This window comes from Jaculus jaculus, chromosome 3 (assembly GCF_020740685.1).
Source record: "Jaculus jaculus isolate mJacJac1 chromosome 3, mJacJac1.mat.Y.cur, whole genome shotgun sequence".
In the NCBI taxonomy this organism is placed as follows: domain Eukaryota; kingdom Metazoa; phylum Chordata; class Mammalia; order Rodentia; family Dipodidae; genus Jaculus; species Jaculus jaculus.
Genome location: NC_059104.1, coordinates 33,218,085 through 33,246,061, shown reverse-complemented (window position 1 = coordinate 33,246,061; position 27,977 = coordinate 33,218,085). Strand labels below are relative to the sequence as shown.

General features: G+C 38.1%; 1 protein-coding gene across 2 annotated transcripts in view; it reads right to left on the bottom strand.

Annotated features, from left to right (window-relative positions):
- Window positions 1–27,977, bottom strand: part of Mycbp2 (MYC binding protein 2) — a 263,847-nt gene that overhangs the window by 16,398 nt on the left and 219,472 nt on the right. The window contains exons 62-75 of one of the 2 annotated variants that reach the window (XM_045144931.1): window positions 23,842–23,999; window positions 21,863–22,062; window positions 20,201–20,350; window positions 18,482–18,642; window positions 16,681–16,837; window positions 16,278–16,502; window positions 13,534–13,599; window positions 10,354–10,593; window positions 9,908–9,997; window positions 8,194–8,274; window positions 6,192–6,458; window positions 5,425–5,708; window positions 1,825–1,921; window positions 44–163 (exon numbers count right to left, since the gene is read on the bottom strand). In XM_045144931.1, coding sequence (XP_045000866.1) covers window positions 44–163; window positions 1,825–1,921; window positions 5,425–5,708; window positions 6,192–6,458; window positions 8,194–8,274; window positions 9,908–9,997; window positions 10,354–10,593; window positions 13,534–13,599; window positions 16,278–16,502; window positions 16,681–16,837; window positions 18,482–18,642; window positions 20,201–20,350; window positions 21,863–22,062; window positions 23,842–23,999 — 2,296 coding nt within the window. Of the gene's footprint in view, window positions 1–43; window positions 164–1,824; window positions 1,922–5,424; window positions 5,709–6,191; window positions 6,459–8,193; window positions 8,275–9,898; window positions 9,998–10,353; window positions 10,594–13,533; window positions 13,600–16,277; window positions 16,503–16,680; window positions 16,838–18,481; window positions 18,643–20,200; window positions 20,351–21,862; window positions 22,063–23,841; window positions 24,000–27,977 lie in introns of both variants that reach the window. The other variant, XM_004651034.2, reaches the window with a different exon arrangement.

The following is a 27,977-nucleotide window of genomic DNA, read 5'->3' as shown; positions in this document are numbered from 1 at the left end:
TTTCATGGTGATAGAGGCCAACAGTCAGAAGACAAAGACTTACTCTGGTTGTTGCAATACACCTCACTGGAGACCTAAACTCTTCTTCCATCTTTGTCAAGGCAATTATGGTTTCTGCAATGGCATTTTTTGTCACTCGGGACCAAGCCTCTGACAGATGACCCTATTGAGTAGGGCAGAATATTTTAGTAAGTCAACAGAACTCGATTTATTTGCCCTGAGGAAATAATTCTCTTTTTTTTTTTCAGACTTCTGAGAACTAAAATAAGTTCCATTTTATTTTATAATGACTAAAGATTTATTACAGTTGATTCTTTTCTCTAAAATAACATCTTACAAATAGGAAAGATTATTTTTACTATGACCATGTAATTTTAGATTCTTCCACTATCTTAGGAAAAATTTCTAATTACTATTTTGATGATTTAAAAGGAAATAAAAAGTTACTGTCTTAGTGTCCTTTTTATAAAAAGTTCAAAGGCATTTCCTCTTAAATTTGGTTTTATATGGCTATTTGGGAATCGAGCCCATGCTGCCAGACTTGGCAAGCAAGCACTGTTAACTGCTGAGCCACCTCTCCAGGTTCCCTTTTACATTTGGATAAAAACAAAGATACTAAGGTATTTGTATCTGAGAAACTGTGCTTATAAAACCTTTTTTATTTGGCATGAACACATACACCTAAGTGAATTGCTTTAGAAGGCATTCCTAGAACTAAGAACATCAGCAGGTTCAATCTACAATCATGTTCATTTGCTATGATGGTTTTCTTTTTAATCTTGGGAGTCACCCCCAGGGCTTTGTGCATAGTTACACTGACTTTTTAAAAAATATATATATTTTATTAGAGAGAGACAGCAAGAAAAAGGGGTGGGGAAGACTGACAGACACAGAATGGGCACCCTAGGGCCTGTAGCCACTGTAAACAAAGTCCAGATGCATGTGCCACTTTGTGTGTTTGGCTTACGTGGGTACTGGGAAATTGAACTTGGATCCTTAGGCTTCACAGGCAAATCCCTTAACTGCTAAGCCACCTCTCCAGCCCCCTACACTGACTTTTAACAAACCTTAACACTTAGCTCTTATAGAACTCAGGTGTTTATAACATTCTTCTTAATCATTTTCATCCAATAAGCACTCACAGAAAGTTGGATACAGTGATAGGACTTCAAGTCCCAAATACCCTCCCACTTCTTATAGCCACATGTATCAGTTTGCTTAGGAGCAGCTCAGTTCCTCCTCATCTAAGATGCCCTCTTCCTGTACTTCTTGGGGACCTGCATTCCACCATGGCTGTCCTTCTCAGACTGCCTCCTAGCAATGCAGTGCAATGATAAGAAACTGACACTGCAGGAATTCCGTGAAGCAATCTCCACCCACCACATCCTAGATTCTCCCCTGCTCCCCGAACCTAAGGCCATCACCATTCAGAACCTCAGCAAAGAATCATGGAAGCTTTATAAACTGAGAGGGTTGACAAAGATGAGAAACTTTCAGTTTTAGGGACTTTTAAAAAATTTCTTTTGGTTTTTGGACACAGGCTGTTTCACAGGTCAGGAAGACAATATTTTATTATGTTTTAAAGTCCTGGAAAACTTATTTAACAGTTCTCAAGTAAATTAGTTGGATGTTTAAAATGAATATTCTTTACTGACAAATTTACTATTCATTGACAAGACCATGGCCAAAATGGTTAGCATATTAAACATCATCTCTAAGTAAAGCAATACAGTAGAATGTACTTCTATCAGTACAGCAAAACCAGCTGTTTGTTGTGTTAACCAGGCTCCTGCTTGATACCTCTGCTCTCACATCTGTACTTACTGCAGCCATATCCTTGATAAGTTTAATGATGATCTCTGAGATCTGAGTTGGAGTGGAGCCCTTCATCCACCAGTGACTTTCACCTCGTCGGAGGTAACTACAAAGAAACAAAAAAATCAGCATTCATCAATCAGCATACCATTTGGTAGTTGTTGTTATAAATGAAAAAAAATCTTACTTCAGCACAATAGCATTTTGTTTCACTAAATCAGTTACAATTCCTTTCTTTCTTCCTCTCTCTCTCTCTCTTTCTTTCTTTCCTTTCTTTCTTTTTTTCTTCTTTCTTTTGAAGTAGGGTCTCACTGTAGTCCAGGCTGACCTGGAATTCACTATGCAGCCCCAGGGTGGCCTCGAACTCATGGTGATCCTCTTACCTCTGCCTCCCGAGTGTTGGGATTATCAAGGTGTGTGCCACCATGCCTGGCTCATTTTTCTTTTTTTGAGACAAGGTCTTGCTATGTAGCCTAGGGTGGCCTTCAACTTGCAGTTGTCTAGCCTTATTCTCCTGAGTGTTGGGTTTACAAGTGTACCATCCAATCAAACAATTTAAAAGAAAGTTAAAATATTACCCCAAATTAATTTCTTCAATCTCAAAAGAGTGGCTCCTCTGGTTTCTGTTCTCTTTCATATTCTGTTTACACCTTATCTCTAGAATACTAGTAATCAAAGTCCAGTCCATGGAGCACAGACTTTCCCATGCACAAGGAGATAACAAGAGAATTGGTGCCAGAATGTAAGGCAATATCATCAAGCCCACTATTGCTTAGCTGAGCTGACATCCCTCTTGCCTAGGAAGGTTATGCACATGAAGGAAGCTATGCACTCACTGACTTACACATCAGTATCATGGCTCATTGTCATTGGCTGGCTCTGCAGCTTACATTACTGAGATGTCTCTCATTTTCTACTCTTATATGCAACACAGTAGAACTGTTCATATTTACCTTTGTACACATATATTAAAGTTTTAGAAGTGGAATTGGTGGGCCAAAGGCTATGCATATTTAAAATATACCGAGATATTAGGAAACTGTTATCCCAAAATGCTGCAAAAATTTACAGTAGATGAAAATGCTCAATTTTTCATAATGTTCCTAAACATCAGATATTTTGTAGTTGTTTGACATTGTTAATGTTTTAGTCTGTGAACTATTCTTGATATCTATCAATTATTTGCTTTTTCATAAGTATTATTCTAATATTATGGCTAATAAGTCATTGTCTAGAATATAGATTCAGGTATTTTTCATTTTATTTATTTTTGCTATTTGTGCATGTGTATATATGTGTGCTAGTGTGGGAGTACAGGAGCGTGTACATGTGTGTATAAGCCAGACGTGAACTTTGGGTGTCTTCCATAATTGCTACTTGTTCAGAGAGAAGTCATTGAACCTAGAACGCATAGATTAAGCTAGACTATCAGCTAGACAGTACTAGGGACCTTCTTTGTCTCTGCTTCCCCAGCACTCCAGCAGAGCGATTATAAGCACAAAGCAGCATGTCTGGTTTTTACACGGATGCTCGGATTTGAACTCAGATTCTCATGCTGTTACAGTTTTTACATGGTGCTGACATTTGAACTCAGATCCTCACGCTGTCATGATTTTAACACGGGTGCTGGGATTTGAACTCAGATCCTCACGCTGTCATGATTTTAACACGGGTGCTGGGATTTGAACTCAGATCCTCACGCTCTCATGGTTTTAACACGGGTGCCGGAATTTGAACTCAGATCCTCACGCTGTCACGGTTTTAACACGGGTGCCGGAATTTGAACTCAGATCCTCACGCTCTCATGGTTTTAACACGGGTGCTGGGATTTGCACTCAGATCCTCACGCTGTCACGGTTTTACATGGGTGCTAGGATGTGAACTCAGATCCTCACGTTGTCATGGTTTTTACGCTGGTGCTGGGATTTGAACTCAGATCCTCACGCTGTCATGGTTTTTACATGGGTGCTGGGATGTGAACTCAGATCCTCACGCTGTCATGGTTTTTACATGGGTGCTGGGATGTGAACTCAGATCCTCATGCTGTCATGGTTTTACATGGGTGCTGGGATGTGAACTTAGATCCTCACGCTGTCATGGTTTTTACACTGGTGCTGGGATTTGAACTCAGATCCTCACGCTGTCATGGTTTTACATGGGTGCTGGGATGTGAACTCAGATCCTCATGCTGTCACGGTTTTTACACTGGTGCTGGGATTTGAACTTAGATCCTCACGCTGTCACGGTTTTTACATGGGTGCTGGGATGTGAACTCAGATCCTCACGCTGTCACGGTTTTTACACTGGTGCTGGGATGTGAACTCAGATCCTCACGCTGTCATGGTTTTTACATGGGTGCTGGGATTTGAACTCAGATCCTCACGCTGTCATGGTTTTTACACTGGTGCTGGGATTTGAACTCAGATCCTCACGCTGTCATGGTTTTTACACTGGTGCTGGGATTTGAACTCAGATCCTCACGCTGTCACGGTTTTTACACTGGTGCTGGGATTTGAACTCAGATCCTCATGCTGTCATGGTTTTACATGGGTGCTGGGATGTGAACTCAGATCCTCACGCTGTCATGGTTTTTACACAGGTGCTGGGATTTGAACTCAGATCCTCACGCTGTCATGGTTTTTACATGGGTGCTAGGATGTGAACTCAGATCCTCACGCTGTCATGGTTTTTACACTGGTTCTGGGATTTGAACTCAGATCCTCACGCTGTCATGGTTTTTACACTGGTTCTGGGATTTGAACTCAGATCCTCATGCTGTCATGGTTTTTACATGGGTGGTAGCTCAGACCTTCACACTTTCATAGCAAGAACTTTTCCCATGGAGCCATCTCCCCAGCTCCAAAGTTAGTCATTTGTACTTAGAAGCATTTTAACAGTATATCTTTTAATTATTTTCATGTTCATGCATTATCTGTGAATCTTTTTCTATATATATTTTGGGTTTTGTGTTTCGTTTAGGAAAAATTTCCCAAACTGAAGACTAGAAAAACATTCCTCTGTAATTTCTACAAGTAAAGTTTTAAAAGGAACTATATACAGGAAGCTTTAAATGATCTGAAGTTTATTCCGTTTGCATGTTTATATTTTTTTAAATCAACTTTTACATTTTATTTTTATTTATTTGACAGAGAAAGTAAGGGAGAGAGAGAGAAAAAGAGAGAGAGAAAGAGAATGGGCATGCCAGGGCCTCTAGCCACTGCAAACGAACTGCAGATGCATGTACCCCCTTGTGCATCTGGCTAACATGAGTCCTAGGGAATCAAACCTGGGTCCTTTGGCATTGCAGGCAAATGCCTTAACTGCTAAGCCATCTCTCCAGCCCTTATTTATTTATTTTTATTGTGGTAAAAATATATTAATACAAACCTGAAACTTATTTTTCTATAGGATGAGGTAGGGATCTATAATTATTTTCATTATGTGTAAATCTATTTTTCACTAATTGCAAATGATACTTTTATTATATATGACATTCCTTTTATAAAATATAAGCCAATTATTTATGAATATAATCTGGTGAATATACCAATAAATGGAATTTGAGTTAATATTTTATTATTTGGTATTAAAACATAGGCAATGGCCAACCTGGAGTTGAAAATCATTGGCAGGGTAACTGTTGTAACACCTTTGCCCACAGCGGTACCCGCAGTTCCTGTAATGGTAGTTCCTTTGGCTTTGAGTTGTACAGTGAGTGCTTTGGCAATGCAGCCCAGAAACATGTCCAAGATACCCAGCTTATTCCAATCTCCCTTCTCTGTTGAGTGAATGATATCACTGATGTCTGCTGGGGGAAGAGACTTCACACCAATAATACTGGCCAGGCGACTGGGAGTTACTTCAGGTAAAACTCGCCTTAGTAAGGAGGTCACCTGGAAAGGAAAATGAAAGAATCCATTTACAGATGCTTTCAACTTCTCATTGTTTTAAAACATGCCAAGCTCCTATCCTATAGTTTCATAAACCATCTATTTTAATTTTGAAAGGAAAGAATATAACTTGAACATTTAAAAATTTCCAGAATGGTAGTTACCAGCCCAGGACAGCAAGAAAAAAATATGCTTTTTATTTTTCGTCTGTATTAAATGATGCTGTATGTTTTGTGGTGGAAAGTTAATGAACAGCCAGCATATTCTTTATAACAACAGTGAATGGAACAGTTTGCTTTGCCTATCCTCATTACCAAGAGCCAATGACAGAGAACACAGAGTTACAATACAGCCTCAGACAAAACACGAAATTACAAAACGAGAAAGCCATACTGAAAGCCCTTAGACAATCGATCATCTTTGCCTTGTGATTGTGAACAAATTTTAAGTACTAAAATAGCACAGGTAGGTGGCATGAAGGGTTACCTGTCTCTGGACCCTGGGAGAAGCTGTGTGAAGCAGGGAAAAGAGATCCTGAAGCAGAGTTAGCTGCTGAGCCAGATACTGCCGGCCGACATTGGAGCCACTCAAGGCTAACACCATGGAGAGAAGCTCAAAGCAGTAAGCGTCAGAGGATGCATCTTCGTCACTGGGCTGAGAATTGGCATTTTCCTTGCTGGATATGGCATGTTCCCATTCTTCACGCACTCTTGTGGCTTCCATGCGAATAGCTTGGACAATGTGAGCACACACCTATGTGAAGGCAAAATGGAAAATATTAAAATACATTTGTGAGTCTTATTTACTACCATTACCAAAAAAGCAAAAAGACAGTAACAATACATGCTATTGCTTGATTCAATACTCCATTATATCATTTTCTTAGCTCACCCTAGAAACAATGAAGTAAACCAGGGGAAACTATAAAAACAAACAAACAAAAAACTTCAGTAGTACTTGAGTTACCTAATAGGTAGGAACACATCGAATATGTAAGTTAACCATGGCCATGTCTTGGTGTGCTAGCATAGCAAGCAAAAGCCAATTACCATGTGGTTTAAGTACTTAAAAAAATTTAACATTTCCCACAGTGCCTAGCAATAGCTACAAAAGACCCTCATAATAGAAGAAAAAGATGATGACATCAAATTAAAAGAGAGACTAATGGAGAGAGGGAAGGGATATGATAGAGAGCAGAGTTAAGAAGGGGAAAGTGAGGGAAGGGAGGGAATGGTATGTTGTCTTTAAGTATAGAAGTTGTCAATAAAAAGTATATATATATTTTAAAAAAGTTAACATTTCTATTCATAAGGTACTTCACTATCAGTGGGGATTATCAATTCATAGAATTTTTCATTTTTATATTTGATTAGCATCTAAATTAGTGATACAAAAAGATAAAACACAAATTCATGCTACTTATTTTAACAATATTTAATGTTATGGAAAGTTAAAATAGGGAGAGTTTAAAAAATCAATATTTCGGGCTGGAGAGATGGCTTAGCGGTTAAGCGCTTGCATGTGAAGCCTAAGGACCCCAGTTCAAGGCTCGATTCCCCAGGACCCATGTTAGCCAGATGCACAAGGGGGCACATGTGTCTGGAGTTCGTTTGCAGTAGCTGGAAGCCCTGGGGCGCCCATTCTCTCTCTGTCTCTCTCTCTCCCTCTCTCTTTTCTCTGTCACTCTCAAATAAATAAATAAAAATGAACAAAAAATATTTTTAAAAAATCAATATTTCGAGTATTTTTTTTTTTTTTTACATTGGAGTCTCTCTATGTCTAAGCCTTAAACTCAAGGTCTTCCCATTTCTACCTCCCAGGCAGCTGAGATTACAGGTATGTATCTTTGTGTGTGACTTTTGAAGTACTTCTTTTCTGATAGCATCACTTGTAAGAACAATCTAGTACAATCCTTTACCATTTGTATTTTAAAATGCTAATATTGGTGTAGTTAGCACTATTAACTGCTCAGTAGACTTCTTCCTCACCCTCACCGCCCCCCAAAAAAGAGGGGGAAAACACAGTAAACGTAAGAGTAATATTTTTCAGAGAATGTGAGACACATTCCACAGGAGTGACAGAAAAGGTAGCATTAAAAAATAAACCTTAAGGGCTGGAGAGAAGGCTCAGTGGGTGAAATGCTTGCCAAGCAGACATGAAGAGCTGAGTTCTACCCCTGGAACCCATGTAAAATGCTGAGTTGTCTTGGTACACATCTGTAATCCCAGCACTGGGAGTGGGGGTAGGGAGGGTGGACACAGGGAATTTCTGGGTTAGACCTTAGGTTCAGTGAGAAACCTTGTCTCAAAGACTGAAAATGGAGGGTGGCTGAGGAAGACACTAAACATCTCCCTCTGGCTCCACATGCATGCACACACAGTACACCCAGACAAAGAAAAAAGAAAGCCTTCATAGTTTTGGAGGATATTTTATAGCCTAAAAAACCATACAAAAGTGGACAAATACAACTCAGTAACTATTAACTGACCTGTTTTTGTAGGTTAGTGAGTTTACTCCTGCTGAATATGATTCCAACCATATGTTCCTTCAGGTCAGCATCTGATGTTGCCTTTACATATAAAAATTTTTAAAAAGCATCAGGTTATTTAATGAAAATCTGTACACTGACATTTGAAAGTACCTTGAGAAATAATATGCAGATATAGTTAAGATGAATTTATTTTAAGCTGAACCATAACACTATGACAAGGAATAAAGTTTGAGAAATCACTGACCAAAATGATTATATGATGAACACAATTTGGAAAAAAAAAGGTTTCAACTCTATGATCTAATTTTGTTCCTTCATAAATCAGAAAGAGGAACCAATCAAACCCAAAGAAAATAGATGGGAAGAAATGAAGATGGAGACAAAAACTGTAACACAGAGGAAAAATAAAACTCAAAGGTACTTCCTTAAAAAACTGAACTGCATTTTTCACTATACTATCTATGAAAAATAGAATGACACTCATTAACAATGTAAGAAATAAGAGGTATCATTTCAGATTTTACAGATATTAAAAAGATTTACATATATAAAAGTATATTATGTATAACTTATGCTGATATATTCAGCAACTTAGATGAAAAAAATTTGTTGATATCAAATCTCACTCACCAAAACAGCCTTGTACCTAATAAATAATGTGAATTTGTATGAGTATTTTAAAAGTGGACTAGCTAGATTATGCAGTAATCTCTTTAGACAGTTCTTTTCATCCTAGTTTTGTATACTTCTTTCCTTATTAATTTTTGATTTCTAAACATAGTTTTATCAAGATATAGTTTATGGGCTGGAGGGATGGCTTAGTGGTTAAAGCATTTGCCTGCAAAGCCAAAGGACCCAGGTTTGATTCCCCAGGACCCACATTAGCCAGATGCACAAGGGGGTGCATGCATCTGGAGTTTGTTTGCAGTGGCTGGAGGCCCTGGTGTGCCCATTCTCTCTCTTTCTCCTTCTTTCTCTGTCAAATAAATAAATATTTTTTAAAAAAATGATATAGTTTATATACCATATTATTTCACCTCTTTGAGGTATAATTTCAATCATTTTTGGTATATTCATAGTGCAATCTATCTTTAGGGTCAATTTGAAAACATTTATATCATGTACAAAAGAAACACTACTATATAGCTGTCTTCCTCTAGTTCAGTCTTTTCATTAAAGAAGAACAAACTACCTATAAGCTAGTATCGTGTATTAAATATGTAACAACAATTATTCTACTGGGTAGCAGCTAAAATAAAAAATGAAAAACATAGAGTAAACTAGGAACAGAAAGAAACATCCTTAATTTGATTAACAGCATTTAGAAAAACATCTTTCAGATAGCATCATGCTGACATGGTAAAAGGTTAAGTGCTTTCTTTTGAGGTCCAGAACAAGACAGAGCATCCTGTCACTTCCCTCAGCATGCCAGACTACAGGTTTCATCAGTGTAGCAACGGGAGGGTGAGAAAAAGTAGTCAAGAAAGTGCTTCAGAAGAAATTTCAAAAGCATTATAAAGAGTAGTTATTTCAATAGGAATGTACTGCATGCATGTGTATTATGCCATAAATTGCTTATAAACTGCTGTGGTATACCCATTAAAACATAAAACAAAACATATATAAAACACATGGATTCATTCTCTGACCAAAAGTAAGAAGATGAAAAAGAGAAAGACATTTTTAGACTACAAATAAATACATTGTATACTTTTTCCTCTCCTTCAGGTGATGACAAAAGTGCCTTTTCCTCTTGCTCTGGCGTAGGCTCAGCATCTCCAGAGATGAGCTTTCCAAATACCTGGCAAAGAAGGGAGGTACGTAAGATAGTGAAACCTAGAGGAACAATGACTTCACTCTGCAGGACTTTCACATCCCTTTGCAGGCCTACGCTGGCCTGAAATTCACAGCAATCCCCCTGCCTCAGTTTCCCAAGTGGTGAGTCATCATGTTCAGCTCTGATTCTTCAGATTTTATAAGACATTTATTTACATAATCCTTCCTCTTCTAAATGACTATAACTTCATCTATAAATGAAGGGCTAACAGAAGTATAAATAAGTTACATTTAGAGCTAGAAATCTTTAACAAGTTTTATAAAATATCTTGTTATACCTTCAAAATATGCGATGGCAATTTTTCCTGCAAGGACACCCACCTGAGATGTAATAAGTCTGAATACTCGGAGAGTCTCAGCCTCACAGTTCCTCTGCTGGGCCACACTGGCTGAAACCTGGCCGGCAATTTTTGTGCTTTCGCCCTCTTTCCAGCCCAGGACTTTCACTTGTCGAACTCTTAGTGTATTTTCTGGGCCCTTTAATTCAATTTTGATGATGTGATTGTCCCCTCCTGGAAGTTCACTTGTTACCCAGCCAATATGCCTGGAATCCAAATCGATCTGGTTGAGTAGAAAAAGGACAGGAGCATGATAGCACTGAATCACTTTGTCACAGTCCTGGACTTAGCTCCAACAAGCTAAAAGAACAAACTAACTGCACAGAGTCAAGATGTTAGGTTATTTTACCTTATCTAAACCTGGTGAGGTCAACTAGTATTACTTATAGGAGGTATAATAAAGAAGAAAGTGAAGTTAACACAGTTGAGGGACTCTCAGAAAATGAATGATTTGAAGGGCTTAGAGAGATGGCTCTGTGATTAAGGTGCTTGCCTGTGAAGCCTAAGGACCCCGGTTTGATTCCCCAGAACCCACAAAAGCCAAATGTGCAAGGTGGTGCACATTTGGGACTTTGCAGAGGCTGGAAGACCTGCAGCACACATTCTCTCTGCCTCTTTTTTCCTCTCTCTTAAATAAAAAGTGTGTGTGTGTGTGTGTGTGTGTGTATTCATTTTCTGTTTCCCATATATATGAATAATATATATATATGAAAATGAATGATTTGAGAGCTAAAACCCAGGCCCCAGCTGGGTATGGTGGCACACACCTTTAATCCCAGCACTCTAGAGGCAGAGGCAGGAGGATAGCTGTGAGTTTGAGACCACCCTGAGACTACATAATGAATTCCAGGTTAGCATGGCTAGAGCAAGACCCTATCTTGAAAAACCAAAACAAATAAGCAAATAAAACAAAACAAAACCAACCAAACAACAACAGCAAAACACAGGCCAAACTACCTATGGCTTCCCAGTGCAAGTTATATGAGTGAAATCATTACCAATAAGACACACCCTTATTTCGCCTACCTGGTCCTTAGAAACACAATGAGGCCCTGCTTCTGGCATTCTTACATTAAAGTGCCACTAAAAGATAGCTTTCTCACCTTTTGTAAAACGTTGTTTTGAGACAACATCTCATGTAGTCCAAGCTGGCACTAAACTAATCCTTGTGCATCTACCTCCTAAGTGCTAGGTTTACAGGCATGCACCACCATGCCAGGTTTATGTGATGATACTGGGTATTAAACCCAGGCCCTGCTTGCTAGGTAAAAACTGTACCACTGGTGTATATCCTGTAAATCTGCATTTCTTTATCTTATTTTATTTTTTGAGGTACGCCCAATAGACTGGCCTTTTTTTTTTTTTTTAAATGCAAGAGAGCAAGAGTGAGCGAGTGAGAGAGAAGGAGAGAGAGAGAGAGGCAAGAACCCTAACCACTAAGCAAGCCCTATATTTTTATTTTTGAAGACAAGTTATGAAGTATGTAACATATATATTTTTTTTCACGGACTAAACATGGACATACTGTGAAATGGGTTTTAACATTAATCCATTAAATGAAATTAAAATCATTCTCATTGTACTTGATAACCAGGAAGTGATCTTGGGTTGTCTAGATGATTTATGTAGACATTTAAATTGATAACATCAATTTTCCTTTTCCTTTTTAAATATTTATTTATTAGACACACACACACACACAGAGAGAGAGGGGGGGGGAGAAAGACAGAGGGAGAGAGAAGGAGAGAAAGGGCATGCCAGGGCTTCTAGCCATTGCAAACAAACTGCAGACACAGGTGCCACTATGTGCATCTGGCTTATGTGGGACTTGGAGAATCAAATCTGGATCCTTAGGCTTCCCAGTCATGTGCCTTAACCACTAATCCATCTATCCAGCCCCTTTTTTTCTTTTTATAACAATATTTTATTTTCATTTATTTATTTGAGAGAGAGAAAGAGGTAAATATGGAGAGAAAATGGGTGTGGCAGGGCCTCTAGCCACTGCAGACAAACTCCAGCTGCTTGTGCACCTGGCTTACATGGTGTGGTGGTTTGATTCAGGTGTCCCCCATAAGTTTAGGTGTTCGGAATGCTAGGTTCCCAGCTGATGGAGATTTGGGAATTAACTCCTCCTGGAGGCAGTGTATCGTTGGGCGGGCTTATGGGTGTTACAGCCAGTGTCCCCATGCCAGTGTCTGACACACTCTACTGTTGCAATTGCCCATCTGATGTTAGGCAGGGGGTGATGTCCAGCTTCTGCTCATGCTATCATTTTCCCTGCAATCGTGGAGCTTCCCCTCAAGCCTATAAGCAAAAATAAACCTCTTTTTCCCACCAGCTGCTCTTGGTTGGGTGATTTCTACCAGTAATGCGAACCTGACTGCAACACATGGGTACTGGAGAATTGAACCAGGGTCCTTAGTCTTCACAGGCAAGCACCTAAACCAATAAGCCATCTCTTCAACCCCAATAATGCAAATTTTCTAAAACAGGTATTAAGGACAAGTATCTCCCTAACTAAATTGTTTTTTTTTTTTTTAATGATTATATGTTTCACCTCAAAATCTCAATCTGATTTGAGAAAACAAAAGATTTATATATGTGTGTGTGTGTGTGTGTGTGTATGTATATGTGTGTGTGTGTATATATATATATATATATATATATATATATATATATATATATATATATATATATATATGTGGTAGAAAAACCAATCAAGATAGAGTAATCCTAGAAGAACAGCTTAGGCAAGTTTCAGTTACATTTATTTCTGGAGTTACTTTGTAAACTGACTTGCAATCTGGACATATTTTAAAGATAGAAAATATCAATTTTAGCCTAAGATGTAGGTAAATTAAGATGTTGACCTTGAATCAGATCTGTAATGAACTAGAAGGTACCTGACTCTTTTCAGAGAAATGGGGGTTGCAGACTGGGCACACTACCACACTGCAGGTTCATGACTGAAGAATGGGTAAGGAAACAGTCATGAGTTGCCTAGGAATGGTTATTACTACTCCCCCACACAGACTAGTTGTTAATTTATTGCTTCTTAAATAGATGACTGCTGATGAGATGCTAAAACTAAAACTGAACAATGGAGGCTGAGAAGAAATACTTTCTACGGAGCAAAATATCTAATGACAGAATTTGAAATTACCTGCTTAATTCTGCATAAATCTTCTACTGCTTTGCCAGTTAAGAAGGTCATTGAGGTAACTTTATTCTGTAACAGACAATTCAAAATCGTTATGCCATATTCCTGCTTGGAGATTGTAAGGATATCTTAACCTACCATCCTAACTAGCCTCACACCACCCATCCAACCCAAGTTTCTATAATTCCAGTTGTCTTATTCTTACAAATCTTTGTCAGGTTTCAGTATTTCTTTGATACTCTTCTAAACATTCAAATTTTATCTTCATATAGTGGTTTAATTTGCTACATTCTCATTGCTCTTAGAGCAAAAGAAAGGAATATTGCTACTTAAGATAAAGATACTTACAAGTATCACAGTGACTGCCCTATAGCCTTGGAGAAGGATATATGACAAAGTGCCCTGTCCACTCAAGATGCTAGCCAATCAAGGGAAGGTAACACTCACATAGAAAAATCAATATTCATCAGTATAAGTGCTATATCTAAGTACTGGAAATCAGTCATGTTGGCAAGAGAGCCAAAGCTTTGTGAGTTGAGTATATTTTATGAAAAGTACATAAAAAGCAGCTTAACATTAATTCCTTGTAACATTAATTTCTTGTAGAACTGCATTCTGTGAATGCTATAGGCCAGTGTAACTCAAATCAACAAATGCTATGGATAAGACACGTTGGTGGAAAGTTAGGAAGACATTGAGATGTACAGGATCAAGGAGAATATTCATAGCACAGATGTCTCTTGAAAGGAAAGAAGATGACAGCTTACCAAGGATTTTATGTTATGATTATCTCCTTTTACTAAAGACAAAAATGACAGTATGATTGCAATCATTGTGTTGAGGGAGAATATGTCATGTTGTAAAATGTATGAGGAGTCAAAGATAATTGTACCAAACAGTGCATTCTAGCCAGAAGTGTTTTGACTTATTAAATTTGATTTTCTTACAAGCTAAAGTAGTTGTACACATTAACACTTCTTCTTCTTCTTCTTGTTTTTTTTTTTTTTTTTTTTTATGATGTCGGGTGTCACTCTAGCCCAGGCTGACCTGGAACTCACTATGTAGTCTCAGGGTGGCCTTGAACTCAGAAGGATCCTCTTACCGCTGCCTCCTGAGTACTGGGATTAAAGGCGTACGCCACCACACCCGGCTTCTGTTGTAACTTTTGCATTCACATAACTTTAAAGACTTGTTTGGACACCACTGCTACAGTCACACTTCCAGACATGCTACATTTACAGTAGTAAAGGGCAAAGTTACCAGCCTACCTTTAGTGCGTTAAGCAACTAACATCTCTAGATTTTGGTTCGTTTACTCTTGGCAATCCTCCTACCTCTGCCTCCCAAGTGCTAGGATTAAAGGCGTATGCCACCACGCCCGGCTACATTAACACTTCTAGTTCTAAAGAGAAAATAAAGTTCATGATATGTTAGTTAGGTCTACTTTCCTTTTTCTTTTTCAGTTTTGAGGCAGGGTTTCACTCTAGCCCAGGCTGGCCTAGAATTCATATACCCCTATCGCAGGCCACCAGTGAGCCACCACCGCCCTGTAGAGCCCCTTTCTCATGCACTGCCAGGAAGAACTAAATGAACATCCTTTGAGGCACAGCAGCTGGAGGCTTGCTATGTATGGGTGAAAAGGCATTCAGGTCTGCAGTGAGGACGGATGTGGTTGGCCTACATTCAGGTTATCTGAGACAAAACTCCACCATTATCATTCTTCCAGGATAGAAAATATGCAAATGCATGAGTGCAGCTCAGCAAAGGGAATGCATTGAAAATTACGTCCACTAGCAAGCCACATTTGAGGCAAAAAATTCCAGGAAGTATCCTTTTTTAAGACTGAGGGTAAAAAGGAACAGGTTGTCAGTAGAGGCTATTTCTCTTGACTCAGGTAGGTCGGACTCTTGCTTTGTTCAGTGCCTTTTATGAAAGAGTGCTTATTCAGTTGAAGTAGGTTAGGCAGACAGGGCCAGGAAGATTATAAATCAGAATTATTTAAGTTAGTTCAGGAATTCCCCTCTTCTAGGAGGCTTGAGGGTGAGAAGTAGAAACCTGCAGCTGACTGTAATATAGGTCCAAGAAGATTACGCACCATAAAAGTAATATAAGAAAAAGAAATAACGGAGAAAAGAGTTTTTCTTTTTATATAGGGTCTCAGTCCAGCCCAGGCTGACCTGGAATTCACTATGTAGTCTCAGGCTGGCCTTAAACTCAGAGACCCTCCCACCTCTGTCTCCCACTGGGATTAAAGGAGTGCACCACCATGCCCAGCAAAAGTAATTTTTGTAAAGGAAATACCCAGAGGATTTCTTTCCTAAGACTTAAGAGAACTTGAGAACAGATGATAAGCAGTTTTAAGGGGAATATTTCCAGGCCAACAGAACTGCTTATAAGTAGAAAAGAATAGATATTTTTATTTAGTAGTAGCTATGGTATATTTGTAATCAGACCTACTTTTAGAATTTATATTCCAGTTTCCAATCATATTAATATGGTCTTGGGTTTGAGCTATATTTGAGAAATAGAAAAATGCTATTTGATTGGACCCAAAAGATAATCCTCTTTTGTGCATCTGGCTTATGTGGGCCCTGGGGAATCAAATCTTGGTCCTCTGGCTTTGCAGGCAAGCACCTTAACCACTAAGTCATCTGTCTGGCCCTAAGCCTCTTTTAAAAACTCAGAAATGAGAAACGATTAGGAATGGTCTAAAAAGAACTAATGAACAAATTCAGTTCCCTTTCTTACCCCAAGGTCCCGAGAATTATCCACATGAACAGATACATAACGGGCATTGATTCCTTTCACACAGTTGATAGTGATGTTCTTAGTTTTGTTTTTGTCTTCATCTCCTGATTCCCAAAAGGTTTCTGTGGAGCCATCTGTCAGACTCCCAATCATGGCAGGTCGACTTGAAGTTTTTATGTCAACAATGCTGGTTAGGTCCTTTAAGCACATAACTATGCATAACTCCTAAGAGGAAAAAATGCAGGCATTCAAATATTACAAAATCAATTCATGATAAGGAAACAGACATTTGATAAATAAATCATATCATACAGAAGCATATTATTTATAGGTAACTTACAATTTTTCTTAATGCTTTGATTAACTTTTAGAACTATAAGCATAAACAATTATTGTGACTGACCTGACTCATAGCTTCAAAGCCAGACTGTATACTGATACTGAAACTCTCTTCACTATCTCCATCATCTGATTTTGACAAAATATTGTTAATGTGATGAAAGACATTGCTTTGATGAAGGAACTGATGATCAGATTGCTTGAATTTAAGACTCCAGCATCTATAAAGGGAATATATAAGCAAATCATAACATATTATTTCCCAGAAATATCCAAGGGAACTCCTAGGGCAGCTACTCTACTCTGTAGCAAATATCTCAAGAAATTCTAATGCCCTTAGGGCGAAAGAGATGGCTTAGTGTCTAAGGCACTTTGCTGCAAAGCCCAAGGACCCAGGTTCAATCCCCTAGGACCCATGTAAGCCAGAAGCACAAGGTGGTGCATGTGTCTGAAGTTTGTTTGCAGTGGCTAGAGGCTGTGGCATGCCCATTCTCTTTCTATGTATCTGCTTCTTCCCAATACTCACTCTCAAATAAATATAAATAAAATAAAATATACTTTAAAAGAAATTCTAGGGGCTGGAGAGATGGCTTGGCGGTTAAAGTGCTTGCCTGCAAAGCCAAAGGATCCAGGTTCGACTCCCCAGGACCCATGTAAGCCAGATGCACAAGGGGTGCATGCATCTGGAGTTCGTTTGCAGTGGCTGGAGGTCCTGGTGCACCCATTCTCTCTCTCTCCCCCCCTGCCTATTTCTGCATTTCTCTCTGTCAAATAAATAAATAAAAATAAAATAAAATAAGAAATCCTAATGCTCTAGTAAAATATTAGACATTAACATTTTTTTAAGGAATAAAACCATTGGTATGAATTCTCTCTTTTCTTTTTAGAAATAAAGGTTAACTTTTTTTTTTTTTTTTCCCTTTCAAGGTAGGATCTCACTCTACCAGAGTGAGGTGGAATTCACTATGTAGAGCCAGGCTGGCCCTGAGCTCACAGAGATCCTGCTACCACTGCCTCCCAAGTGTGCTGGTATTAAAGGTGTATGCCACTGCACCTGGTCAAAGGTAACTTTGAAAAAGCAGTACTAAAACAAACAAACAAACACACTTTGTAAGAAAAATCCACTGACTTATAATATAGAAAATAAAAAAGCTATGAAGACCAAGATTACTGAAGCAAAAAAAAGGTAATAAATGTTGTACAATAGCTTCTCAAATTTATCTGTGTGATAATTCCATAATAATCCCTTAAGGAGTATTGTATCTTGTGCTTCAAAAAATCTTATGAAGTCAACAAAAAACTCCTTTCTACTGGTGTAACATTTGGGACGTAGGAAGTACAACTATCCTATAAATCATGTGTTATATAAATTAACAGAGGACTTATTTTTATTTGCATTCCACATTAGAGATCTAACAGTAAGGTTCATAATGCTGAAGTAATAATAAATTCTCAACTCCAAGTTAAAATGATGTGATGTTCCTTTGGGTAGTTTTAAGACTGACTATGTGAAATTGGGATCCATATTTCTTTAGTTGTTTTTCCTTCAAATTTTGTTTGTTTTCTGAGACTTCATTTTCCCTCTTTGTTTTGACATTGAAATGCTATGAGGTAGGAAAGAGCAAAGTGGGGCAGACTGCCACAGCAGTCACACAGGAACCAAGACATCTTATCTACATTTTTCAAGGGGCCAAGAGTTCTGTGATAAAAGAAAAGCATTTTAAATCAGGTCAGGGAGTTGGGGTGGCACCATGTCTATAATTTGTATCACAACATTAAAAGAGAATGTCCAAGCATTTATTCTTTTGCATATTCCACAAAATCATTTCTTCACCACAACCTTGGATACATTGGTGCAAAATTACCTAAGGGCCATTTGCTGCAATGAGCTACCGCTGGGCAGAGACATCATCAGATCAGAGATGGTCTGAAGCAAGCGGTGAAATGTATGTGGCAAAGGGTGAGCGGCTTCACCTGCAATCACTATATCTGAGAGCGGATGTTCGCACACTCGTGTATCTTTCTCCTAAAACAGAAATTGAAGACAAGTTTATTGCTTTGCCTGCTGGAAGGAACTTTCTTTTAAAAAGAATTTACATATAGTTAAAGTACACTGAAGACACAGGTCTTCATGCTTGGGTCATCTCCCTGGCTCATTTCTTTTTTTCTTGTTTTATTAGTGCTGGCATTTTCTTACTCAGAAATTTGACAAAATTGTGATCATTTAGAAAAAAAAATACCATTTAATAAGAAAATCTTATCTTCCTTCTAAGAGGATAACATGATAGGAACACTACCAACTTATAGTATGTCTGTATTTTAAACTTGTCTGTAAGAATTATTATTAAAAAGAGGAGTGCTTAGCACTGAAATATCTCTATCACACCTTCCAAGGCTCAGAGGTCCATTGTGGAAGAGGTGGTGGAAAGAATGTAAGAGCCAAAGGAAGGGTAGGACCCCTTACAACAGGCTCCTCCAGACACAAAATGGCCTGGATATTCATGACATCACAGTGCCTGACACTACCGATACAGGATCACTGTAACAGGAGGAAAAGATGATGACATCAAAATAAGAGAGAGACTGATTGAGGGGGTAAGGGGTTGATGGATAGTGGAGCTGCAAAGGGGAAAGTGTGGGGGGTAAGTAACATGGTTTATTGTCTATAATTATGGAAGTTGTCAATAAAAATTTTAACAAAATAAAAAAATCATAAAAAAGTCTTGTTTAGATTTTGACTGGAAATTTCTAGGTCCACCCATGCAACTTAAAAAGAATTATCTTTCTTTTCATTGAAGAACATGGGTATTTGCCATTTCATACATTTATACATTATAGGAGAAACTCAAAAGAAGAAATGACTACATCACTTTAAATATGAGTATATGCAGATTTTGCTAAACATTTCCAAGAGGTCGCTACTACACAGAAACTATGACCACCCTTCTTTCTCTACCTTATTGCTAATGTATGCACATCAGCCCTTCTGAACTATACTGAATAAGCTGAGTAAAACTGGACATGTTTTTGTTTCTCTCACTGCGTGTCTACTGAAGTAAGAGTATCACAGAAGTTCTACTTTACAAGATCTTTTACTAAAGAATGTTGTGTCTGGCTCTGTCAAGGAGATAGCAGCCATCCTAGAGTCTGGCAAGTCTGGCATTCAGCTTGGTGGAGTTATTTCAGTCTTGCTCTTGACTTTAGACACGGCCCTTCTTGCATGCAGGCTAGAACATGAATCTCACTGCTCTTGATCCTCTATGTAGAGTCGTGCTGTCATATTACAATCATATATCTGTACACACACACACACACACACACACACACACACACACACACTTATCTTCTGTTTGACTGCTTAAAGATAGTGGTGGTAGTGAGCAAATCAGATATGACTGTTACCATCTTTGCTAGACAGGAAACTTTCACTAAGTGTAATCAATACTTTGCCCATAGAAAAGAAGTGTTATTCTTTTTTGGGGGGAGGGGGGTCAAATAATTTGTGAATGAGTTCATGTAAATTATTATACTATCTGAAAGTATGCTACTTTGTTTCTACATAAAATAAACAACAGAACTCTCACTTGTTCTACATTTTCTTTATTTGTTTTATTTTCTTCATCTTCCTCTTCCTCTGGTTCTGCCGGAGCAGGAGTCAGTGATGCCACAAAATGCCACAGAATATCATGGAGAGAAGTGGTTTGGATGACATTACACAGAAGCCAGTTGAATGCCTGAATAAACAATGGTCAACAAGTCCAAGACAAAAAGAAAATACATGAGTTTAACATATAAGTCTTTTTTATTCAGAAATGGAACACCTTCTTGGACTTTATGTTTTAAGGAAAGATACCACTGACCTTCGTGTCACTGAATACAGACTAAATTTGAAATATCCAATAAATTTGGATTTAATTAAAAAAAAAAAAAAGAACTGGGCATGGCGGTGCACACCTTTAATCCCAGCACTCAGGAGGCGGAGGTAGGAGGATTGCTGTGAGTTCAAGGACAGCCTGAGACTACATAGTGAATTCTAGATCAGCCTGGACCAGAGTGAGACCCTACCTCAACAACAAAAACAAACAAACAAACAAAAAACAGAACAGCAAAATAATATTTATGAAATACAATCAAAATCCTTTAAATTACTTTACACAAGTGCATTTATTCCCAACCTGCATGTAAAACATAGAAATGTTAGCTAAGTTCTACATAAGCTACCAATTACTTAAAGACCTTGGATCAGTCCCATCAATGAAAAGATATTTCTTTTCACACTCATGGTATATGCTTACACTGCATACAGATAGGCCTGTGATATATAGCAATCCTATCTCTCCAGAAAATGGAGGTCTGAATAAGCTGTTATAACTCATTTATATTCATCTACTTTGCATGATTATTTCATTTTATTCTACTGTAATACTGTGAAACCAAAGGGCTTTAAAAAAAAGATAATCTCGAGCTATGTGTGGTGGCGCACACCTTTAATCCCAGCATTCGGGAGGCAGAAGTAGGAGGATCGCTGAGAGTTCGAGGCTACCCTGAGACTACATAGTGAATTCCAGGTCAGCCTGAGCCAGAGTGAGACCCTACCTTGAAAAACCAAAATAAATAAATAAATAAATAAATAAAATTAAAAAAAAATAATCTCAGGATTCAAGTAAGCAAGTCATATAGAAGTAAAGTTATTTTAGTGTATTTACTATGAAATTCTAAATTAATTTACTAATAAACTTTAGAATTTAATTCTGATGTGAATCTTGGTATTTTTAATACGTTAATGTCTTAAAAGACACTGTTAAAATTTGATGTAATTTATTTTGGGGTATGTATTTGCATACGTGAGTGTGAGTGCCATACCATGCATATGGAGGTCAGAGGACAACTTTTGGGTGTCAGTCATTGTCTTCTACCTCATTTGAAGTAGGGTCTCTCACTGTTCAGTGCTCTGTCCACCAGAGTAGCTGACCTGTGAGCTTCTGGCAGATTCACCTCTCTCTGTCTCTCTTTTCAGTATAGGGAGCTTGCATTGCAGATGCCTCCTACAGCATCTGGGTTAACCTGAGAACCTGAACTCTGGTTCCTTGAACAGCAAGTACTTTATAGACTGAGGGATCTCCCAGTTTGAATTTGATGTTCCCAGCTGAGTTTGATGCAAGTTAGTAAAAATGTGACATTATTTAATAGGATCATTATGTATTTGCACAATACACTAAATTGCAACTCTACAAATGCAGTCATACCTCCATAGCAAACACCCGGCAGGCAGATTTCCTCAAGGCCTGTTTCATGGCTATTTCAAGACCCTCCAGATCATGATGTTGTATAACAAAAGCTAAAACTGGCCACTGGAAATTTCTTTCTCCTTTGGAAAGTGAGCTGTGGGCTGAGATTAGCCGGGAAAGCTCAGGTGATGGATGTCTCAAGAGGGAAGACCCGACTTCTATCAAATAAAAAAGAAATTAATAATTTTCATAAATGATTAATATATTTAAGAAATCCTACAAAATCTTCTCAGCACATGACACGATTCTTGACAATTTCAACTTGTAGTGAGGAGGAGATCAAAGTTCCGAAAAATATAAGTATCCTACTTTCCTAGGACTCACATAAGTATTATGTTAGACAGGGGGTTTTGAAGTGAAGCCTGAATCTAAAGTTCACACTTTCTAAAACATTCCAAAAGCTAAGTGATTCATATTTTACTTAAATGAAATCTACATCTCATATCTATCACTTTCTAAGAGACTGATTAATAGCAAAGCTATCTCAACAAGAGTGCCAAAATATTTGTTCACGGAAACTACAAATTGTTATAAAGTGTTCAACAATATTCTTCCTGGTGATCTTCACATTAATATAAACTGATGCTGTGATATGCTCTTATAATCTGAGCCATGAGGGAGATGAGGCAGGAGGACTACAAATTTGAGGCAAGCCTGGGCAACACAGCAAGACTTGTCTCAAGAAAGAAAACAAAACAAAAAAACCCAAAACAAAAAAAAAAAACCCAGAAAAAAACAAAAATATACACATTAATATCAAGAGGTCAAGATTATAGAATGTTTTTCAACCCATTCAAAAGTATCCTGATCTTAAGCCAGGCGTGGTGGTGCACACCTTTAATCCCAGCACTCGGGAGGCAGAGGTAGGAGGATTACCATGAGTTTGAGGCCACCCTGAGACTACATAGTGAATTCCAGGTCAGCCTGGGCTAGAGTGAGACCCTACCTCAAAAAACAAAACAAAACAAATTATCCCTATCTTCACACTTGATCTTAGCTAAGGCTAGGAAGTGATGAGTTACTCATGTCTATCTCCTAAGTGTTGTGTCTATTTGCACTAATTGTAGCTGTTAGCCACAAGCTTCTGGGAATGAGTAAGCTTCTGGACTTGCTGGTTCCTAAAGCTTAGGGGAAGGGACAATGGTGGCAACAGCTGGTTTAACAAGAAAGAGCATAAAGGTCAGCTTATTATTTTCTTGAATTCTCAAAACACATTCACTGAATAATCCCAGCAGGTTAGACAAAAAATGGTATAATAAATTTATAAGGTAGCTGAATCATATTTTCTTACCCTGAAGGCTGGCTGCAGTTGCCCCTTTTCTTTCCAAAGCTCACTGTCCATTATGACAGTTTCTATCCACTGATGCCTGAGACCCTGATGATGTAGGAATGCTAGTCATAGTGTGAAAAAAAGAAATTACACTCCCCCTGCTTAGCTCTTTCCAGAAAGGATACATTCTAGTGGAGGTTTTAGTTTCTAACAAGTATATTTTTAGGAAATGTTTATTGAACTTAATGCTTCTGTTATATCTGTTGTAGAAAAATGTCTTCAAAAGCACTATTCTTCTCTGTCTCTGAAAGCCTTCTTTTCCTTTGGCCCAGAAGATTTCTCATTATATTGCATAAGAAGTGATGGTTTGCAGGGGAGGAAGGGTATTACCATAGGGTATTTTTTATAATCATGGAAGTTGTTAAAAAAAGAAATTAAAAAAAAGAAGTGATGGCTTAGGTCTTTCCTTATTCTTGAATATACACTGGGTATCTCTAGTCAGCTTGTATACAAGTCATGTACAAGTACTGTCTATCACAAACTGAAGATCCACCCATTGCTTTCCCTTTGGGTATTAGATTTGAAACATTATCTATGAAGAAAATACTTTTCCTTTTTCATTTCAGCAGGCGGATCACTCCATCTTGCTTTTTCTCTGTCCACTTACCAGTATCTCCACTGTTAACTCTTCTTCTAGGGATGGCTTTGACTCGTGCGGGTAGAATGGAGTGCTGCTTATCATACTCAGAAGCAACAACTGAGTAAGACCTCTGGAAGACAGTTCTCTTGGCCAAGTCAGTGTCAGTTATAGGACTAGTTTCCAAACTGCAGACAGGACAAGAACACACATAACAACTTAGAGAAATGGGATGGAGCACAGCTGATGTAGTAGTGAAGCAAGTGTTGAAAATTCTAAGTTGTTAGCTTGACGGTTTCTCTTTAAGTAATCATCTAACCATTTCAAGTAAAGTGGTATTTTGACTCTGAGAACTGTATCTTAAAACTTCTGGATTTCTTAAATCTTCTGTATTTTAAGTGGAAAATAAAAATGGCACTAAATGTTCTAAGCTGTCATAATAAAAACCACTTGGATGGAATTCCAGTGCAAAGACACTCAGGCAGACATAACCCTCAGTGCACCAAACTGAAAGAAAATAGACACCTAGATGCAAAGCCCTAATTAAAAAACAAAGTGAAACTGTTCATTTTTCTTTGGGTACTTGAGTGTCATTAGGTATTTTATTCTTTGGAAGTACTGTTGAAAGCCCTTTTTAGATCAAGGCTATATCCAAGTGTGATTAGAGGTAACAAACTTTCTTTCAGTATTACCATTATACTTACATTCTATAGAATCCATTTTTTACTCAGCGTTAAATAAACGAATAGCTTTTCTATTCATTATGGTAACATCAGAAGATTATTGAAGCCAGGTATAATGGTGTATGCCTTTAATCCCAGCACTTAGGAGTTAGAGGTTAGGAGGATAGCTGTGAGTTCGAGGCCACCCTGAGGCTACAGAGTGAATTCCAGGTCAGCCTGGGCTACAGTGAGACCCTACCTCAAAAAAAGAAAAAAAAGAAGATTAAGATGTTTGGATATCTTCCTTTATTGAGACATTTTATAGAAAAGATAATTAATTTACTGTTCTGATTTTACCGACACATATCTTCAAGCTACTCTTTTCATGGTTTTTTTCTTTTTTTTTTTGTTTTTTTCTGTCCTCTCACTTCAAGGGTTTTAGAGGTTTTCAACGCAGGTGTGAAACCTTTATCCCTCAGTAAAGTTGTTGTACTTTCTCAGAGAGGCTAACTCCCTGCATGGGTTCTATCTGCTACTTCTCTAAGCTTATGTACATATTTGTCTGAGTATAAATGCTGTGCAAATAAATGCTTTCAATGTGTTGGGAAAGCATGGATATTTTGGGTCCAAAATGATTGTTTTGCTATATTCACTAATTCATTTTACATGTAATGTTATTACCTGTTCTGGCACATTCTCTTATTTCCCATCCCCTATCTCCTCCCTCCCTTTCTTTTTTTGACATGGGTAACTCAGGCTTTTTTGAATTCATGTTGAGATTTTAAGGTTGAAGATGACCTTGAACTCCTGTCCTTTGACCTCCACCTCCTAAGTGCTGTGATTATGGACATATGCTACCATATCTGGCTTTGTTCCGTTTTTATGAGCTATTTTCTAATCATCTTTTTCATTTCACAATTTTAAAGAGATGGTTTGTTTTCATAAAAATGATAATGCATGCAGCTGGACATGGTGGCGCATGCCTTTAATCCCAGCGCTTGGGAGGCAGAGGTAGGAGGATTGCCATGAGTTTGAGGCCACCCTGAGACTACAGAGTGAATTCCAGGTCAACCTGAGCTAGGGTGAGACCCTACCTCAAAAAAACAAAACAAAACAAAAATGATAATGCATGTGAAAACCATTTAAGCAACACAAGGGTAAGTGTGAACGGAATTAGGAAGCAAAGATGATGATTTTTCTCAGATTTGGCAATCCAAGATCACAGGCTCCCCTATGACAATTGTCTTGCTGCTTGGCAGCCAGGCTCTCTACCCACTAGGATGCCAGTTGAACTAGCTCAGCTATGGTACAAAAAATTCTTTTTGTAACATTACCAGATATCAGTTAGAGGCAAAAATTACTCCCAGTTGAGGACCACTGATTTAGTATCCATAATTCATTATCTTTCACAAAGGCTTGAATTGTTTAAGTTTTTTTTTTTCCAAGAATAGCTCAAAGTTGCTACATTCCCCAAATCACTGTGTGATGATAATGACTTTAGTAGTCTTTAAATATGCTTGCCATTTATTATTTGATGGATTTGATTAATCTATAATTAATCATGAGTCTTCTAGTAGAAGAGTATCCTTTTTTTTTTTTTTTTTTTAAGATAAGGTTTCACTCTAGCTCAGGCTGACCTGGAATTCACTAAGGAGTCTAGTGTAAGCTCGAACTCACAGCAATCTTCCTACCTCTGCCTCCCAAATGCTGGGATTAAAGGCGTGTACGACCACACCCAGCTAGAATAATATTCTTAAAAATTTAATATGGTCACATATGTACTAATGATTCCAAGCTTCTTCTTTTTTTTGAATTTATTTATTTTCAAGCAGAAAGAGGGAGAGAGAAGAACAGAGACAGACAGAATGGATGCCCAAGGGCCTCTAGCCACTGTAAAGTAGCTCCATATGAACACACTACCTTTTGCATTGGGATTTATGTGGGCACTGGGGAACTGAACTGAAGTCATTAGGCTTTGTAGGAAAGTGCCTTAACTGCTGAGCCACCTGTTGTTTTATTAAAAAATATTTAATTAATTTATTTGAAAGAGAGAGAAAGAGGTAGACAGAAAGAAAATGAGCGTGCCAGGGCCTCGAGACACTGCAAAGACAACTCCAGACACAGGGGTCACCCTATGCATCTGACTTACATGGGGACTCGGAAATTGAACCTGAGTCCTTAGGCTTCACAGGCAAACGTCTTAATCACTAAGCTATCTCTCCAGTCCCCAAGTTGTTTTTTAATTTTGTTTGTTTATTTATTATTTGTGAGCGACAGAAGGAGAAAGAGACACGGAGAGAATGGGTGCCCCAGGGCCTCTAGTCACTGCAAACGAACTCTAGATGCGTGCGCCCCTTGTGCATCTGGCTAACGTGGGTCCTGGGGAATCGGGTCTCGAACCAGGGTCCTTAGGCTTCACAGGAAATCGCTTGCCCGCTAAGCCATCTCTCCAGCCCTCCCACAAGTTGTTTTTAATTGGAGTGTGCTGATTCAAATATATGACCACTGTGTCTTATATCAGAAAAGCTTGTAAGGTGATCAATCATCTCTGTCTTTTGAAGCTTTGGAAACACTGTTTTCTTTTTTCACTAAAGTCCAGGTATAATACAAGCCCAAATTCTGGATGACTTTCCTTCTGCAAGATATTTTTTTTCTTTGCTCAGAGACTTGAAAAATTCTGTTTTGCTGCTGTTTAGTTTTTCTGAGTTTCAGTAACTTAGGATATTTCTTGTAAAAGTTTTCTAGTCTAATTCACTACTGCTTTATTTTGGGATTTTTTTTCTTATTGTGATTATCTCAAATCATTATATCAACAATTGATGCTACTGTTCGGAACATCTTTGATTGCTTAGATTTATAACATATTGGTTCAGCCTTTAATCTGCCAGATTAGCTCCATATTGTATCTTCTACTCCATTCAAACTTCTGTTTACTACATTTATGTGATTACCAAGTTTCTTACTATCATGGTGTACTGACAGGAACTGCCTTCTTTTCCTTAAGGTTAGTTTTTTTCCAGACTGGTGTTTTTTTTCATCTGACATACTACTTTTTTTTTTTTTTATTTTACTAATGCTTAAATAGGCAGCTCTGCTTAGTTCTCCAGCTTGCTCTGATTATACATTGTGTACTTCGCTGCACTTTCTTTCCCAACCATACTTGACAACTGTTTTATTCCTCTCCCAGAGGTAGCTAAGGTTTTATTTAATCTTCTGAAGGCAGCCTTTATGGTAGCCTTCCCTACAGCCTTATCAGCATATAACTGTGAAAAGGTACATTACCCAGATTTCCCACTTCTGTTGGGAATATGGAGATGACAGACACTGGGCTTATCCACTAGAAGAGTCTTCCCTGCCCTGTCTCTGCTGGAATGTATATTCTGTTTCTTTCCATGGCCAACACTTAGAAATTTATGACAAATTGTCTGAGCTGGAGTACATGAATATTTTTTTAAAGAAAAAATCACTGGGTATTTGCAATGGAAAATTCTCTGCTCAGCTTCA